We start from the raw sequence: 20,446 nt of genomic DNA, 5'->3' as shown, positions 1-20,446 counted from the left end.
CTGCCACATGTATTTGTATATGAGGCTCTGGGGTATCTGAGAAAACAATACACAGTATAATAATGTTTTCTCGTAATTAATTATATCTACACACCTGTTTGATATTGAGGGCATAATGGATATATACGAATACGCACACAAACACACATCTATACAAATATTCTTTTTTGTGTGTTTTAGTTCAAAAATTTCCAAAGCACCTTCGTCTCTCTTTTTTCTTTCTTCTTTCTTTTCACTGTTGCTTTCTTTCTTTTCCCTTATAATATCCCATGTAGCAAGCAGAGAAAACATAATTAATCTGGGTTAGTAGATGCAGAAAGTGAAGTAGAGAAGTGACTTTGTACCCCTGGGTTTCATAGTGAGTGAATATCAGAATTAGAACCCAAAGTTCCTCAAATAAGCCCTCCAAAATTTTATCAGTAAAGATAAGCTGTAAGTGGTGTAATTAATTTAACAGACATTCTTGAAATGGTTCAATCCTGCTCTTGATTTTTTGAATTGTGCCATTTCTGCAAGAGGCAGATCCCATCCATTACATTTTAAAATTCTAATCCTCATATTTCTTCTAACTGATGCATATATATACATATATGTGTATATGTGTGTGTATATATATATATATATATGTATATAATTTCAAATAGTACTGTCATAGGGAAAAAAATAGATCTTACAATGACAAAGAAGTTTCCCGAGTCTTCATGCTAATAACTGCTCTCCAGAAGTAACCACTTTCATCTGTTTTAGTTGTTTCTTTATTTCTAAATAACAAGTTTGTACTACTGATTCTTAATTTTTTTCAGTTTAAGATATCCTCTACTAACTTCTTACTATGAAAGATGAGCCCATCTTTAGCTCTCTCTCTCTCTCTCTCTCTCTCTCTCTCTCACAGAGTCCATTGCCACCATCACACATATACACAATTCCCTTTTCTTTAATGCTCCCAATATCATAATTTTGAGCTAAATCAATAACCAGTGTTTAAGGTGAACCATGTAATATTCTATGGTTATATTTATTTTATTTTTTTTTTACAAACTTTCATTTTACCTGGCGTTAATCATTGTAGGTTTATTTGCTTGTTTGCTTAGTTCTTTTTCTATGTACCCATTACTAATTTGCCCTCAAATTCTCTGCCAGAAGTATATATGTGTATATACTCATTACATTTTTTTGTTCCATTTCACTCTTAATCTTAATTTGTGGGGTATCTTTACTGCCAACCCTCATATACCATCTACAAACAACTGGCGAGAAGCTAATGACTGACTCTATTGCCCAAAGGTCTGGAGATGCAGACGTGCTACATAACACTGATTTCACCATCAAAAGCCCCTCTAACAAGTACATATTTTCCATAAATACCAAACAGATTGTTGTGGACTGAGGCTTATATTTTTGTCCAGACTGAAGGCCTACCCTCTTCCCGGGAGGGCAAAGCCGCCAGGGAGGGTAAGAGGAAGGGCTCAAAGACGTTCCCACCTGACACACTTCTTTCTCTTTGCCATGACGGTCCCAGAAGCTGGTCACCACGAAGGCCCCGTAGGCACCTTTTAAGGCAGCCTCCACTGATGCTTCATCGTTCAGGTCCCCTTTTACCACCTCAGCACCAAGGTCCCGGAGCACCAGCGCATTTGATCGAGTCACATCCCTGGTCAGTGCTCTCACAGCAAACTTTTCGCTTTCCAAAATAGCCCTGGCCACAGAGCCACCCTGAGCTCCTGCAAGATTGGGGAAAAAGAAATAGAGGAAGGGTCAGGAAGAATGTTCACTAGAAAGGTTAGTCAGGAAATCCCATTATTCCGAGTACAGCTGTTGTAATGACTACTTCAGGAGGCATCCCCGTGGCTTGCAACAGTGGTATTCAAACTAGGTTTCTTGTAGCCTTGTCAGAGGCCCCTCTGCAGAATCCATGGGGAAGAGGGAGAGTGGGAGAGTCGCGATGCAACAAGGAGGCCAAATGGGGGGGTGCCAGACCCTGCACCCCAGATTCAACTTTCATCTGGTTATAGATTTTATTTTTAGATTCTTCATACAATTTTATTTTCAAACGAGGTTCCTATTTTATATTTTTTAAAAAGTGGAAAACTTGCATGAGTTTCTTTTTGTGGCATTAAAAGCCATTCATAATATGAACATTACTTGCCTAATTTATCTACTCTACAAATATGTACTGAATGCCCTCTGATATATGCCAGGTATTGTGCTGGGTTACTGACATTTGTGATCCTCCATCAAATCGCTTGCAACCTGTCCTGAATATGGTTTTTGCGCCTTCAGATCTACCTTCACCTTCCCCATCCTGCTCAGTGCCCTGGGAGGCTGACCTGTATGGATTCCATCAGTGGACTCTCTTGCACTCAGATTGGGTTTGGTCAATGAGAGGCATCAACAGGAGACCCAAGAGCAGGAGGAGAGGGGACCTTCCCCACATTGCTACTCTCCCCAAGGTTTTGGTCATCTCTCTCGCCCGCCCTTTGCTCCTTCCTCCTGTTGCTTACTTATTCTTTATTTCTCTCTTCCCTTTCCACCTTTATTAAGTTTTCCTTGCCTTCTCTGAAAAAGTGTGGTAGTTGTTTCTTGTGGGACCCCATATGACACGCCACTGAAAACCCTAGGGTCTGCCATTCAGTGAGCTCTGCCTTTGCACAAGGAGCTTTAGCCAAAGTTTAGTGCTCTGGTAGTTAATATGAGCAGACAGCCAAAGGTCACCAGATGTTTGAAGAAAGCCTCCAAAATGAAAGGCAAAACCAAAATAAACAAACTGATAACAGGAAACAGAAACAGTGCATTGAACAGAAGAAAAATTGAAAGAATTAGTATCTTCAGAGATTGGAGAAGATTTTGCATTCAGAACCCTACATGTGTATACTGTGTTAAAAGGGGAGAGAGAGGCAGGAGAGAGCATTCAGAAAAGAAGACGAAGCTCTCAGAAATTTAAAATAGCATAGCAGAAATAAATTTTCAATAGAAAAAGTTGGAGAAATCTCCCAGAATTAGAAGGGAAAAACAAAGAAATGGAAAATAAGAGAAAATAGAGGATCAAGCCAGGGGAATTCCAAAATGAAAGAATAGAGAAAATGGAGATACAGCATTATCAAAGAAGATAATTTCCCAGAGTTCAAAGATATGGAATGAGCTTCCAGATTAAGAGGCCACTGAGTGCCCAGCACAATGAATAAATAAAGTCCCACATTATTTGCGTAATAGTGAAATTTCAAAACACTAGAGATAAAAAGATCTTAAAAACTTTGGTGGCGGGGTGATCAATTCAAAGGTGGGGGATAAAAATAGCACCAGATTCCTTTATAACATTGGAAGCAAAGGAGTCTTGCCACTTAGGGGGGAAATTAATTTCTATCTAGAATTCTAAACATAGCCAAATGATCAGTTGATTCTAAACATTCTAAATAAAGACATTTTCAGACACTCAAGGTCTCAAAAATTTAACTCCTGTGCACTGTTTCTCTGTAAGCTACTGGAGGATGTGCTACAGCAAAATAACAAAGTAAAGCAAGCAGGAGTAATTCAGGAAACAGAAACCAAACCCAGGAAAAAGGCAAAGAGAATTGTTAGAAGAATGGGGAAGAGACTCCTAAAAAGATTAAAATAAACAAAGGGAGCATTCCAGAATGGAGGTCTCCATGGGGCCAGGGGAGGGACCGAATCAAAAGGTGAATTGATGTGTTTGCTTATTTGGAGAGAAATCATCCAGCTTTATTGGAGAGATTAGAGAAAAATGAGTGACAGGTACAAAGAAAACTAAACAAATAAAAAAATATTAATTTCAGGGAAAACACGACATTATGTAAGAAAAGAAAGTGCACATTACATGGCTCAAGTATGAACAATAATTACATAGTGATAATATGGATCCATATTAGTCCATCATCCATATGGAAAAATACAAATTGTTATCAACTCTATGAGAAGAATGAGAAAAAGGAAGTAGGTGCTTGGGGCTGGGAATATCAGCGAGCTAAAGAGAATGGACAACATCTAAAATTGAGAAATCAAGAAATAGCATGCTATCACTTTTTTTGGAAATATAGAGACAAATACTAGCACAAAGAAGAGTTAAATGTGGAAAAGGGTAGGGCAGGGTCTGCTGGATTTCTTTATAAGCCTGTCAGACTAGACTCTTAAAACTATTATATGCACGTCTATAGAAATAAAAATTCAGTAACGAATATTTGTTGGCTGTATTAGTTTGCTAGGCCTGCCATAATAAAATTCCACAGATTGGTAGCCTAAACAATTGAAACATATTTTCTCACAGTATTGGAGGCTAGAAGTCCAAGATCAAGGTGTTGGTATGTTTGGTTTACCCTGAGATCTCTCTCCTTGGTTTGCAGCCTTCTCACTGTGTCCTCACATGGTCTTTCCTCTGTGCACTCCAACCCCTCCTGTCTCTATGTGTCAAAATTTCCTCTTCTTGAAAAGACACATGTCAAATAGACTCATTCTCGTGGCCTCACTTTAAAATAATTGCCTCAATAAAGGTCCTATCTGCAAATATAGTCGTATTCAGAGGTATTAGGAATATATGAATGGGGGGGTACACAATTCAGCCCGTATCACTGACTATTATAATTATTTCCTTATAACCCTCCTAAACTGGATTCTCCTTGAGGACAGAAACTATTGACTCTTTTTTATTTTTGTATACAATTGTTTATTGCAGCATTATATACAATAGCCAAAAGCTGGAAGCAGCCCACATGTCCATCAACAGACAACTGGATAAACAAAATGTGGTCTTTACATATAATTCAAATACTATTCAGCCATAAATTTGAATGACATTCTAGTATATGCTGCAATTTGAAAACGTAAGTGAAATAAGCTAGACACAAAAGGACAAATACTATATGATTCTACTCATATGAAACACCTAGAATAGGCAAATTCATAGAGACTGAAAGTAGATTAGAGGTTACCAGAGACTGGGGAGAGGGAAGAATGGGGCGTTATTGTTTAATGATTGCAGAGTTTCTGTTTGGGGTAATTATAAAATTTTAGTAATAGGTTGTGGTAATGGTTGCACAAAACCTGTTTACTCTTCATGCTTGTTTCCCAAGCATTGCTAAGACTTTTCCCTGGAAAACTGCAACTTTTCAATACCTGTATGTTGAACTGCTATGAGCCAAATGAAAGAGCTGATCACTATAAAAACTCTAAGTCTCCTTTTTCCTAGTGTGTCAGCTCCATAGCCCCTGGTTATAATCATTTTTAAAATCAGTTTCTTAATCATAAACAATAGATTGCTTTTCACCTGAATCATAGAAATCTCTTACCCCCTGCTTTAGAAAATTACCCTAAAGCTTGTGATTAATGTCTGTTGACTATGGTCACTGTAGCACAGCGTACTTTCCAGGCCTAGCTGCCAGGTGAACAATAACTGAATGACGGGTTAAACCAGAAGACTACAGGCTCCATGCAGCTGAACAGTTTTTTCATCACACAGTCACCCTGTGTCAATGGCTTTGAGTCCTGCTTCTTGGGCCAACACTTTTAACTCTATTAACCAAAATCTATCTCTCCTCATCTAAGGGCCATGGGGATCCAAGTGATACCCCAACAAGACTTCCAGTACCTCCCGACCAAAGAGGTCAACATGGTCCTCCAGGTGGATCTTAAGACCCCTTCCCCTCATCTAAGATCAGATAGGGCGAGAGTCCCGTGAATCCCCAATAGGTAGGGACAACGGCCACATTCAGCAGGAAGCACATACAGAAGAAATCTCCTGTCCCTCAACTTCCCATAAAGACGTATGGGGATCATGTTTCTCAAGGGAGACATAAGGCAGGCAGTTAGAGACAGAAATTGGGTCTCTGAGATGCCTGGATACATCAGGTAACATTCCTGCATGTCCAACATAGTCTATAGGAAATAACCACCCTAAAGACCTTCCCTCTCCGCCCAAACTTGCCCTTGTTTACCATAGCCATGAGCCATTATCAATCACAGGTATCAATCAATTAGAGAGGAATAACCCTTTGTAAAAAGAGCAGGGATAACAACCACCAAGGCCTCATTAATTGGGGCCCTTGAGCCACTTCCTTCTGCCTGGCCCACTCCCACCTCTTTGGAGAATACTTTTGCTTCTAATACACTGCTCTTTCACCACTGTACTCCTGTGGCTCACTCAATTCTTTGTTCGAGGTGCCAAGAACCAGGACACTGAGCTGAGAAGGGCCTGCACTCCAGTAGCAGAATGACTGAATGAATGAATGAAGTGAGAAGACTGAAACCTTTGTGCTTTCAACTCTCTAGCTTTGGAGGTGGACAATCCTGCCTGGACCAGTGTGAGATGGAGAAGCAACTGACATGGATCCGTATGAGAAACGAGGACTGGCTCTCCTAACCACTCCCACTTTAATGTTTTACCAAGACCCAAACCAGGAGAGGAATTCATCCTTCTTGGCCGTGTTCCTTTAAACTAGCAAGACGTACCCATCAGCCCGAAAAAGCAGCCCCCAGAGCATCCATGCTGACACACCCACTTGTCCCAGACCCTCCTCGCTTATTCTGGATCACTCCCTCTTAGACCCTTCCAGTTGATTCCATGTTGAGGACAGTGCCAACATAAAAAAATGTTGAGAATTTTTATGAGTTTATTTGAGCCAAACTGATGACATATGCCGGAGAGCAAGATCTCAAGTGCTCCGAAGAATAATACATTTGAAATGAAGGAGGGAATGTAAGGAAGATTACAGGGAGGTGGGAGAAAGCAAGGTGGGAATTGGATTACAGGATAGTTAACAAGATTAGTGCTCTCTGGGAGTTACGGTTTATTTCAAAGGTGTGTTAACCTAGATGCACAGAAACAATGGACAAGGCTTACTTAAGGCAAAGATAAGCCTTTCACTAAAGAAGTTATATGCCTGGGGCACAAATACCCCCTAGGACCTGCCCAATTAGGAATTTATGATGAGATCACCCTGTGAGGTTGCTTTCCATAGAACCTTTTTTCATCTGCAATAGCATTTGATGTCAGGCACTGGAGATACTATTCAGAGTCTGATGTACAAACTCATACACTGGTAAGGGTTAACACTATCCCTGTCGGATTTAACTAAGCATCCTCTATTTTTCTCTGCTCAATCTGTCAACCCTATCTCAAACACCTCACCACACCCAACACTTCAAGGTAACAGAACTAGGAACAAGACCTGGGCAATAACTAAGTAGGAATCAACTTCTTCAACTCAGACACATCTAATCTGATTCCTTTAGGAGCCACTCCCAAGGCTGTTGTCCAACTGCCTATTCTGGATGATTAGGAGGCAACTCAAGTTTAATGTGACTAAAACAGAGCTCCCAGCCTTCCTTGACCTGCTCCCACCATGGTCTTCTCCCATTTCAGTGAATTGCAACTTTATTCTTCTAGCAGCTCAAGCCAGAACACGCTGAAGTCATTGTTTATTCCTCTCTTCTCACCTCTGATATCTGGTCCGTCAGTGAATGCTGTCAAGTCTCTTTAAAACATATCCCAAATCTGACCACTCCCCACCACCTTGTTGCCACCACCCTGGTCTAAGCCACAGTCTTCTTGCCTGGATCTAGCAGCAGCCTCCTAAAAGGTCTCCCTGTTTAGCCCTTGACCCCTGAAGTCTCTTCACGAAACAAGCTGAAATGATCTTGTTAACACCGACGTCATGTCACGTCACTCCACTGCTCAAAATCCTGTAATGGCTTCTCATCTCCTTCAGGAAAAAACAATATTCTCAACATCATCACTCTAATACAATCATCGTCATGTCCCATTTATCTTTTTTTAAAAGACATCACACGTGGCTATTGGCTTTTGCAAATTTATTTCTCTCTTCTTCCTACTCTAGCCCTTTCCTTCCTTCAAACAAAATCCCTGTGCTTGTAGATCTTATATCCTAGTATGGAGCAACAGATAGTAGAGAAGAAATCAGGCAGAGAGGGCAGCTAGACAGCGGCAGGGTAAAGTGGAGTTGCAGTTGTAAATATGGAGGTCTGGAAAATGCTTACGGAGAGGGAGACATCTGCACATAGACATGGCTGACACAAAAGAGAAAGAAGTATGGGTAACCAGAGGAAAATTATTCTAGGTTGAGGGGACAGCCAGTGCAAAGGACGTAAGGTGGGAGCATGTTTGGGGAACATGCAGAGTAAGTACAGGGCAGTGGTAGAAGATGGGGGTCCACTAGCTGGACTTCGCATTTTACTAGGCATGAGATTGGGGGCTGGTGTAGGAGGGTTTTGAGCAGAGTCATGCCATGACCTGACAGTTTCACATGGATCACCAGGAGGCTGAAATGAGAACAGACCGAGAGGGAGTGGCCTGATTTGATCAACATTTTGCAAAGATGGCTGTGGCTGGAGAGCAGATTGTAAAGGAGGCAAGAGTGACTCAGGGACAGCAGTTAAAAGGCTTGGGCAGCTGTCCAAATGAGAGAAGTCAGTTAGCACATTCTCCTAACATCCACCCATTCCATCCTTTCAGATTCTGAAGTATTGGTCAGGCACGTGGATATCCCTACAAACCCACAGGCCTCTCACACTTGCTCCTATTACTTCTCAGGAATTAAGTAGAGAAAAGTCTCCAGAGTATAACTTACGTTGAAAAGAAATTTATACCAACAGTCAGCACATGAGAAAGAGAATATGTCAGTTGTCCTTGTCTTGCTGAGATCATTTCTGACAAATCAAATCACCCCGCCCCTTTACCACATCAGAAACTCAACAATAGGACACTTTTCTTCATTTCCTCCAAAGGGCTCTTTGTTCAGCCCACACTTGCAGACTCAGAAGTTAAAAACATGAAGACAGGAAAGTAAGCAAAGTCAGCATGCACTTTAAAAGTAAGGAGTTTTTTACCTGTCGCTCCAAACACTGCAATTACTTTCTTGCTGGTCATGTTACTGGACGAAGAAAGAGTTAGTGGAGTAGCCGATAGCAGAACTGTCCTCAGAGCAGCAACAGCAGCTGAAATGCTTTCTCTTCAAACATGAGAATTATAAACCACGTCTGATTACCACGCCCCTTATTGTGCCCCTCCCTTATTTAGTTTTTGTTGTTACCAGCTAGCTTACTCAGTGTGACACTGCAATTTTCTGAATGAAGATTCATTTGTTCACTCACTCATCTGTTCAGCAGATGTGTATTGAGTACCTTTGGTATCTTAGGCATTGAACTAGAAGTTCTGGTAATCCAGATCTTGTAAGCGAGATAAATTAGTAAATAAAAGTACAGTAGAGAAAAGTGGCAGAGGGGACATAGGTTATGGAGGAAAGATGCAAAACCTAGACTGGGGGTGTTAGGGAAGGTTGTTCAGAGGAGATGATGCTGGGGTTGGCCTAAGGACCCCATGAGTTATTATTCAATCAGGGAAAGTTGGAAGAGAGACCATCCCATGCAGGAAGAACCACACGTAGCCAAGTTCAAAAGCACAACAATCATGACACAAGGCTCTTGATGGCTGCAACAATTCTGTGTGAGTGTCAAGAAGTAAGGCTGGGAAGGAAAGCAGAGCCCAGAACACAAAGGGCTTGGTAAGCATGGAAGGAGCTGGGATTTATCCTGATCCTCTGACAGCGGGGTGGAGGCAGGGTTGAAACAAGACCATGCTGGACCTGGGATACTCTTAAGGAGATTAAAGAAATGATACAGGTGAGAAATGACAAGGGCTGGAACAGAGACAATGTTTAGGGTTGAATTGTGTCCCTCCAAAATTCCTATGTTGAAGTCCTAACCTCCGGTACCTCAGAGTGTGACCTCATTTGGAAGCAGGGTCTTTACAGAGGTAATCAAGTTAAAGTGAGATCTTTAGAGTTGCCTAATCCAGTGTGACTGGTATCCTTAAAAAAAGGGACATTTTGAACACGGAGATATGTACAGAGGGAAGATACAGGGAGAACAGCATGTGAACATGAAGATGGCCACCTACAAGCCAAGGAGAGAGGTCTGGACTAGCTCCTTCCCTCACAACCGTCAGCAGGAACGAACCCTGCCAACATCTTGATTTTTGAACTTCTGGCCCCCAGGAAGGTGAGACAATAAGTTATGTTGTTTAATCAGCCCACTTTGTGGGACTTTGTTATGGCAGCTCTAGCAAACCAATACAGGCAGTGACAATGAGGGTGAAGTGAAAGAGATTTAGGAGGTAAATTGAGACGTTCCTTGTAATTGGTTAGATGTGGAGAAAGGGGGAGCAAGGAAGAGAAATGACCAAAAATGACTGCCAACTGGGTAGGCAATGGAGGCGCAGGAGTGTGGCTCCGGGCGAAATGGGTTCTGAATTGAACCTCTTGGGTTTGACGCTGCAGCTTGTTGTGTGATTGAGAGAGGAAGAAGTGAAAAAAGCAAGTGTACACGTCTCCTTTAAGGAGCCTTGCTGTAAAGGAAATAAGAGTGAACTATGGTTACAAAATGAAATGGAATTTTATTTCAATAGGAAAGACTTGAACATGTTTGTGGGTTAAAGGTTGTTTTCACCATCCTTCATAGTTTGCTTTATTTTTTTCATAACACTTATGACTTATCATGTTACAAGTACATTTATTTGCTTATGTGTTTATTTCTTTCCCCCTTCCCCAACTAGACTGTGTGCTCCACAAGGGCAGTGACTTTGTTTTATTCAGCTGCGTATATCTCCAGGGCCTACAGCTATATGTGCCACATAGTAGGTGCACAGTAAATATTTGTTGAATAAATGAATGAATGGAGTTATGTTCCTAAGGAAGCTGGAGAGCACGGATTGTGCAGCATAGATGCAGAGGTGCTGAGAATAACAGCTACTGCAGGGATACCTGGGACCCTGTGCCAAATAGATCTGAAGACGGATCCAGAATGAGACAAATCATGGGTCTGCAGCCCATCTGCCCCTTGCCTTTCCCTCCACTCTTCCACTCACATTGCTTGCTCCTGACTGTCTTTGCAAGAGGAAGCAGTTCTCCTAACTGCTCCCCTTTTGCTCCCCCCCAACCCAGTTGTAACCCACTATTAAACTGAGAGGTAAACTCTAGAGTTGTTACAGATTGCAGGATTTGGTCATGCACACCTGTGTATTTCAGAGGCTAAGTTGGATAAGCTGAATCCAGAGGGTTCGGTAAGTAGAAAATGGTATGTTCTCATTTCTAAGACAGAGATACTAATGAAATCAAGTCAGCTATGTCACCAGAAAGATATAGAGTGCCTCTGCTCCCCTAAACTACACACGATCCTACACTAGCAATATGGAGAATTTCTTAGTACCATTGCAAGCAAACATGCAAAAAAGACAAAGATTTATATTCAAGGTAGTTTATCCATAGCATTATTTGTATTAAAAAGAACTGCAATCTAATTGTCTGCCACTAGGGGATTAGTTAAATGAATGATGGCATAGCCATAAGACAGAATGGTGTATTTCCATTAAAAATTACGTTTTCTAAGAATTTTCATAAAATGGGAAAATGCTCAAAATATAAAGTTATATGAAATCAGCAGAATAGAGAACTACATATATAGTGTGATTCCAGGTTATAAAGAAAAAAATTACATACACACACACACATAGCCGAAGAGTAGTTGAGTGATTTTACCAACATGTTGGTGGTAGAGCCAGGGGGCAGGTGACAGGGCATGATATGACATTATTGCTCAGACACTTTGATTACAGCATAGTACTATGACACGCACATTGCAAAAGCTGACTGAAAAAAATTAAAAATCTGTGAGGACATAGCAGCACTGTTCATGGTAGCCAAAAGTTACAAACAATGCAAATGTCCATCAAGTGTAGAATGGGTGGCATATTCATACAATAACATCATCAACAATAATGAATAAACTATTGCAACATGCGACAACCTGAAAGAGTCTCAGAAATAAAACGTTGAGCAAAAGAGTCAAAGAATACCTAGCATATGATTTAGTTTATGTAACATTCAAAAGCGGGAAAAACTAATCTATGGTGACAGACATTAGAATAATCGTTATTTTGGGGGGTAGAGATTGAAAAAAACTTAACAGGGCTTCTGCAGAACAGGTAATGTTCTATTTCTTGACCTGGGTGTTGATTGCATGTGTGAGTTCATTTTGTGAAAGTTATCAAGCTGTACAAGTAAGATTTTTGCAATTTTCTATATGTACCTCATACTTCATTACAAAGTTTTATAGATTACTTTAAAAATAATCTATAGGGAAAAACAAGGAGCTAAAGTGACCAAACAAGAAAAGCTAAAATGGGCAGGTATCAGCCTGTACACACTTACACTGAGTGGAAACAAAAAACTTTGGCTTTCTAACTAGGCACATCCCTACCAGGGCAAGTAGGAACATGGTAGCTATTCAATAATTTCTCAATTTTATAATAGTAAATTTAAGCTATAATATTGGTGTTCTGAAAAGGGAAAAATCACTTGTCAGTTGGAGAGAAGCTAAATAAAGCAACAAAATCAAGGGTAGTGCTTATGAAAATCCTGGTATTCGAGCTTACACATAGATAGAAATTAGAATTGTTGAGCTGGGTAAGAAAGGTATTCCTAGTAAAGAAAAAGCTTTACAAGCCCATGACTGTTTTAAGCATAAAAAAGTTTAGATGAAGCTCTTTGCTTTTGTTTTCTCAGGTTTTAATTGATTTTTCTTCTTTACCAAATAATGCATTCTCATGATGAAAATATGAAAAATTCCAGTAAGTGTAAAGAATTAGGAACACTTTTCTCATACTATCACTACTCTGAGGGAACCACACTTAGCGTATCTGGTCTCATATTTTTAATGCATTTTTTCCTTCCATCAAGATAATGCTTTATGAACAATTTGGTGTCTATTGAGGAATAAAATAAAGATGAACAAAAATAAAAGTAAGTAAAACAATAAAAACATGTTAGTATATTCAAGACTTTATTAATGAGGATGCTTATTTACAAACAGACACAGATTATGGAAATTATTCGACAGATGTGGTTCAATCTTAGAATCTTCAGAAATGCTGAGAACACAGCTCAGAGAGGCTGAGCAGCTAGAATGTATCTCAAAATGATATCATAGAACTGGTCTGGCAAAGATATCATGGCTGCCACCACTGTGCACAGCCATCTCAGCCCATAACCACTTGTACTACTGACTCTGGATATGGGCCAGGACAGTTAGAACTGCTACCCTACCCCACTGCATCTGGTAACCACAAGTAGCTGCTGCTGTGGTCTCTACCCATTTCCAGAATGTATTCTGCAGAATATTGGTTCCTTTGCATCACTAACTTCTGATTCCAGACCGGCATGGTACCTAGCTTCAGGGGAAGCAAGTATCTGGGATCCATGGCTTCTATAACGAAAACAGATTCTGCTGGATGTGGAGATTCCCCCAAACATAGGGAAGGAATTCAGATGCTAAGTGACCATAAGACAGATAAATTTCCACCGCCTACCCTTTTGGCTCCCCAAAATCAACATATATGTTTCTTCCTACTCTTATACTAGTTTTAAAACAATTACATCTAACATAATACAACTACCTTTTGTACTTTTAAGCCCTCGGAAAAGTGGTTAAAACTAAATCTCAGTTATTGCACTTAGGATCACCTCAGGCTGATGCTCATCTTTCTTTTAATTCTCTTAGAGTCCATCTTGAAATTTTGTCCACTATTATTTAAATTATAAAATTAACAAGCATCTTTTTCTATATAAAATATACGGGGAGAAAACAAAGATAAAAATTAGTCCAGAACATATAAATATGTATATGAAAATGACAGATGTTAAAGTTCTCATTTGTGAGAGCATTTGACATCTTGCTTCCCAGCAATTGTCATCAGTTTTAGCTCAAATAAATTTTTATGAAAATTGTCCAAATAAAATAAATAAATAAATAAATAAATAAATAAATAAATAAATAAAGTCCTCATTTATGCAACTGAATCCAAGGCCATAGTTGGTATTTATAACTTGCCATCTCAATCACTCATTGTTATCTTTGCTTATAGCCAGCAGCACCTCAGCGGGTCAAACCTTTACTCTAGTTTTCAGTTACATTTTAGAATTCTATCTGACTGTATAAGGTTACTATTGTTTTCCATGAACTTTTACCACTGGATTGGGCAGTACTAGTCAACAACCCACCAAGTATTATGCCTCTTTCTTAGTGGTGCAACTAATGGCCCTTCTATTTGGAGAGAAACCAACTGATGCCCAGAAATGTCACTGAGATGACATGTCATTGTAATTTCATGGGATTCTTCTCCCACCCTCTGGTATATTTGGTTTTTACAAAAGCATCTAGGGTAACTGTTTCCAGTTCTAAAGATCACTGCATCCTAATGTCATCAGCCTAGTGGACTAGTGTGTAACAGCCTGTGGACTGATGAAATAATTAAGGCTCCTATAGCAGAGCCAGAGAGTTGACCTAACCTTGATGGCAGATAATGAAGGTGTATTGCTGTCCTGCTAGGAAGAAGGCGTTCTCAGTTTATTGGAATCAAGAATAGATATAATTTGTTAGATCAATAGCTACATATCAGTTACCAAGACTTACATTTGTTCCCCGCCCCAAAAAAGAGACCCTATCAGGAATAGCAAGTTCAACTGGGGTCAGCACTTGATTAACTTTTAGGTAATCCACTGTCATTCTCTAACACCCATCTATCTGCCTTTTGCACTGTCAAACTTGTGAGTTAAATGGGTCTAAGATAGGACCATCTTTGTGTCTCAGAAGTTTTTGATGTTGGCACTAATGTCTATGAGTCTATAAAATTTCACTATGTTGATAGAAGAATTCCAGGGGCTTCTACCCGGTTCTTCCTACAACAATAACTCTTACTTTATAGGTCAGAAACGTAATACAGGGATGATGCCACTTGCTAAATATGGTAAAATTTCTATGCTAAAATTCCAACAAAACAGTCAAGTTCAAAACATCAAATGCCAAAAATGCAGGAACATGTTATTGAGAAGCTAATATAATAAAATGATTGGGGTGAGCCAAGCTAGTATAGGGCCAACTATCCAGATCCAGTGCTTTCCAAACACATCCAAGCATGTTCTGATTGAGGCTTGGCACCACCTGGAAATGATCTAATCTGGTTTAAAAGTTAGTAGCGGTGATTCTGAGTCCTGTGGATGGCCAGGACTCCCAGAATAACTACAGTAATTCCAGGAATATCTTGACTAGTTGGCATTTGTTTAATTGGTCCAAATTAGAAATATTGGGTCAGCCTCTACCTCATTATCCACAGAAGCTTTCTACTGATAAAGAACAGTCACTATAGCTCTATTTTTTAAAGTTGGTGTTCATTTCATGAAAGCATTTCTCAGTGTTTCTGGGTTCTTTCAGGACATAGCTAGAGGGTAGGTGAAGATTGCAAAAGAGAAATCCACTACAATGTTCCTATTTCTTTAAATCTTTATATTTCTCCTTCCACCTTATATCAAGGAATAAGAGGCATAAAAAATTGGAAAGGAAGAGATAAAATTATCATTATTTGCGAGTGAAATAGCAATAGAATCTAGATATAAACTATTAGAACTAATAAAGAAGTTTTCTGCATATAAAATCAACAAACAAAATCAATAGCATTTCTCACACCATCAAGAACCAACTAGAAAAGATAATTCAAAATAAAACACTATTCATAGTAACCAAAAAATGTAAAGTATTTGGGCATTAATGAAGACTACATCAGATGTCTTGTGAAACAAAACTTCAAAACTTTTATGAAAGACATAGAATTTCATCTGAATAAATGCAGAGACAGCCATATTCTTGGAATGAATGGCAATATTATAGAGATGTCAATTCTCGCCAAGTTAACCAATAAATTTGATGCAATCAAAAATCAAAATTTCACATGAATTTTTTGAGGAATGCAATAAATATCTCTAATTTATTTAGAAAATAAAGATTTGTAAATAAATAAGTCAATCTTTTATTTAAAAAAGCATAAAGAGGATGCATCAGTTAGGTATAAACCAAAGAAATGGAACCAGTAGGAAATATATATTAAGAAATTTATTGCAAGAATTTGGTTCACATGATTGTGGGGGTTGTCTAGGAAAGTCTGAAATTCATAGGGCAGGCAGGCTCTCAGAAAAAGCAGGCCAGAACTCTTAGGCATGGCCTGAAGCTGTTATCCACAGGATAAATTTCTTTAGGGAAGCCTCAGCTCTGCTCTCAAAGTCTTTAAACTGATTGTATCAGGCCCACCCAGTTTATCTAAGATCATTTTCCTTACTTAACGTCAGCAGATTAATGGACTTTGATCACATCTACAAAATACCTGAACAACACCTGGAATAGTTTTGGTTGACTAATTAGCCAAGTTGACAGATCAAAAAGACCATCACAAAATGCTACTTGTCCTACCAGTTTTGAAGACATACTATAAAGCCTTACTAATAATTTTTTTAAAAAGCAGTCTTGTTGCAAGCACAATCAGACCCATGAAACAGAGTACTAGGTAGCTTAGAGATAGACCTGTATATATTGGAATTTAATATAAAAAAAAAGGCAGCACCACAAAGTTATTAATTAAATAAAAAGTTATTTTTTACGAAGTTATTTAATACCCCGTATGGTTATACATTGCTTAATGATGGGGATTTGTTCTGAGAAATGGGTTGTTAGGCGATTTCGTCATGTTTGAACGCTTGGGAGCCATGATGAACAAAACAACATGAGATTAAATCAAGGGAAAATGATGCAATCGAGAGACATGGTAAACATGGGATATATGAGGCTTCTGCTGGCATAACACAGCATACTGTTTTACAGTAAACTTTTTTTTAATCAGTAGAAAGAGTACACACTAAAATATGATACAAAGTATAGTATAATAAATACACAAATCAGTAACATATTCATTTATTATCAAGTATTAGTTATTGTACATAACTGTACGCATTTATAAGATGGCAGCGAAGTAGGTTTGATTAGACCAATATTACTACAAACACGTGAATAATGTGTTTCACTGCAATATTATGATGACTACGAGGTCACTTGGCAATAGGGATTTTTCAGCTCCATTATAATCTTACGGGACCACCATCATATATACAGTCTGTCGTTGACTGAAACTATATTGGAAAAACTGGTGATATCTATATGGAGAAAAATACAATGACTTATATCTCACACCACACACAAAAGTAGACTCTAGATAGAATTTAACCTGTATGTGATAGATGAAAACAGTAAATAGGAGAAAGTATAGCATATCTTTGTAATTTATAAGCAAGAACTTTATAAACAAAATCTCTCAGTACACTAGTAGCCCATTTAAGACCTTAATAGGGAAGGTATCAAATAAAAGAGCTATAGCAACAAGAGTCCCCATAAGACACTGAGAGGCAAGCCATGCAATCTAAATTAAAGCCACCAATTCCTGGCTGGGAATAGAAGAGAAATGCCATGAGGAGGAAGCAAGTGGGAGACACCCCACTAGAAATTTCTTGTACTAATCAGGAGAAATTGGGGCTGACGGGGATGAGGGGTAGAGTTACAGAGATTTAGCTGGTTGAGCATCAAACACTGGTTTGTAACTGGTCATGTGACCTCTCACCTTGCTGTGCTGATGTGGTCTGAAAAGATTTGTGTTACATTTTTTAAAAAACTTAGTCTACTCTTTGAGTCTTTTTTTCATGGTGTTGGCTCTATAAATATTCTAGTGAAGACAATATTAACATTAAGAAATTTCATTTTCCCATAACAAATCAGCAAAAGAAAAATCATATCCTATTTGTCTGATAAGGCAAATATCAGAAGACTAAGAGAGTTTTACCCTCTCTTTCTCTTCTGTTCAGTTCAGATACTTTGTTCCTGCATGTCAAACCCTGTTTTTTATGTTTTCTTCTGTTTTCATAATGAAATCTGCCTAACTACTAAAAATGTTTAAATAAAATCATAAAAAGAAAAAAACCTAGAAGAACATGTCAGGGTACCTTTCTCTTATTTCAGGATGAGAAAAGACTTTCTCAGCTTTAATGTAATAAAGAAATTCCTAACAGAAAATCTGTAGTTCTGATAACATGAAAATTTAGAATTTTTTGTGCTCGACACAAACTGGGATAGCTGCCCAGCTCACAATGATTTCCCATTGACCATATTCATGCTATTACATCTTTTTCCAGTAAGTGACCTGCTTCCCAGCATAGGTCATCACATGACCCAGGCTAGCCAATCATAGTACCTCTCTCCTCCCAGATCCTATTCATTTTTTCATGTATTCATTCATTTCACAACTGTTTATTGAGTTGCGATTCAAAGATCAGCAAAATGTTCTTGCCCTCTTGAAGCTTAGAGTTTTGGGGGAAGTCAGCATTAACCAAACACTTCAACAAATAAATATATGATTACAAGAATTTCAGAGTACTTATTTTTAAGTACCCTGAAGGTAAGGAAGGTGGGTTTATGAGAACATATATCAAAGAAAATAGGGGTAGTAGAGGGAGGAAGGAGGGCAGTTAATACTGAGGGGGGTGTCACTGGAGAATAAAAGGTGAAGAATAGGTAGTAATTAACCAGGTGAAAGGGATAGGGGGGCGGAGAGAGAATTGTAGGCCAGAAGAACAACCACCACCATTCGGTGGTAAAAGCAATAGATTAGTAGAGATAATTCCTGTCACTGGCTGTTAAAGAAATGCAAATGAAACAATTTACAAGATGTCATGTTTCACCCATTAGATTAGCAAAGTTTTTCATTTTGATTGCAACTGTATGGTGAACATTAATGGATTGTGAGTAGGAATGTAAATTAATACAATTTTTCTGGAAAGTAATTTCACAATGTGTTTCAAAAGTCCTAAAAAGGATCATACTTGTTGAAAAAGTATTTCTCCTAGGAATCTATCCCAAGCAAAAAAAAATAAAAAACTCAGATACAGATTTACGTACAAAAATATTCATTGAAGCATTACTTGAAATGTTGAAAAATTAGAAAAAACAAAGAAAATTATTAAACCATGTACAGCCATATGGTAAAATATTAGACAGCCAATAGTGTACATGCAAGATTTAACATTACTTGCATAATCAGAGAAAAAAACCTAATTAAATGTTCCATTGCCAACAAAATTGTTTAGTGTTCAGTGCATAGTTTCTTAACTACTACCCATTGAATAAAAATTCATGAGTGAAAACAAGTATGATTTATAAATTCCAGGTGGATAAGATTTTAATGCATATTCAATTTTGTATGTTATCCAACTGCCGACTTGACAACTTCCATTTTGGTTTCATAGCATCTGAAACTTACTGAGTTCAAAAGCCAAATCCTTCTACCTTTCTCCCCTTCTTTCAGCCTTTCCCATCTCGGTCTGGAGCACCACAGCCCCCCTGACTCCTTCTTGACAGTTTCTATCCCCTTACCCTCCTACCAGTACACTCAATTCTGTCCTCAAAATAGATTTAAAATCCATCTATTTCTCTCCATTTCCTTTGCCACCACCCTATTGCAATGGTCTCTTTCCTGGACCAATGCAATAGCTTCCTAACTTGTCTCCTAGTTTTCATCTCCTTCCAACCCATTTTCTATCCAATGGTGAGTGTGGTTTTATAAAAATAAAAATGGAGTCAAGCCATTCCTTGCTTAAAACATTTTAATAGTGTCCCACTGCATTTAAATAACATCCTACGTCCTCTCTATGACCTGCGTAATAATTGCTAACTTATGGGCTAGGCAATTGTTCAAATCCTTTGTATTTACTAACTCATGGAATCCAGACAACAAGCCAATGAGGTAGGTATTCTCATGATTCCTACTTTACAGATGAGGCAAACAAGGTACGGAGGTTAAACTTGCCCAGGGTCTCTCAGTTAGTCAGTAGGGAGGCAGGGTTCAACTCCAGGCGGTCCAGACCCTGCTCTGAGCACCACAAGCCCCCTCCAGTACTCAGCTGTGCTCATGGGGTTCCCACAGTCTGGTCTCTTGGGTCCTGGAAACTGCCAAAGGTTATCACCTCAGTGCTTTTAGGCCCTGGCTGATTCTTCTCCGTAACACAGTTTTCCCTGCTCTTTACATGGCTGGTTTCTCATCTTCATAAAAGGGGAATGATAAAATAGATAACAGCATCTCATATTTACAATGTAATAACACGCAACTGTTTTGAAATATGAGCTAAATCTATGTGTACTAATATGGAAAAATATTCGGGGTATTTTAGATTGCTAAGTGAAAAAACAAGTCACAATAGCGCATCAAAATAAGAGAATATGTATAGCATGATTCCATGTGTTTTGTAAAATTTTTTAAAAATTTGTCTACTAAAGATCTAAAAGGTTATACATTACATTTTTAACTGGGGTAACTTCTGAGACTGGGAAAGAAAGGCGATGGAAAGGAGGATTTTCACTTTTTACACGAACTTATTGTTTGAATTTTTATCACCAGCCTGTATTACCGTGTTTCCCCGAAAATAAGACCTAGCCGGACCGTCAGCTCTAACGCATCTTTTGGAGCAAAAATTAATATAAGACCCGGTCTTACTTTAATATA

At 38.7% G+C, this 20,446-nt stretch overlaps 1 protein-coding gene across 2 annotated transcripts in view; it reads right to left on the bottom strand.

Annotated features, from left to right (window-relative positions):
• Nucleotides 1-20,446, bottom strand: part of LOC109449503 (nmrA-like family domain-containing protein 1) — a 36,032-nt gene that overhangs the window by 10,213 nt on the left and 5,373 nt on the right. Inside the window, exons 1-2 of one of the 2 annotated variants that reach the window (XM_019735825.3) lie at nt 8,854-8,968; nt 1,483-1,721 (exon numbers count right to left, since the gene is read on the bottom strand). In XM_019735825.3, coding sequence (XP_019591384.2) covers nt 1,483-1,721; nt 8,854-8,893 — 279 coding nt within the window. In that variant the 5' untranslated portion in view covers nt 8,894-8,968. Of the gene's footprint in view, nt 1-1,482; nt 1,722-8,853; nt 8,969-20,446 lie in introns of those variants that run through there. The other variant, XM_088794188.1, reaches the window with a different exon arrangement.

Source organism: Rhinolophus sinicus, chromosome 17, assembly GCF_057876585.1.
Source record: "Rhinolophus sinicus isolate RSI-liver-muscle chromosome 17, RSI-T2T, whole genome shotgun sequence".
In the NCBI taxonomy this organism is placed as follows: Eukaryota; Metazoa; Chordata; class Mammalia; order Chiroptera; family Rhinolophidae; genus Rhinolophus; species Rhinolophus sinicus.
This window is presented reverse-complemented; position numbering and strand designations above follow the sequence as displayed.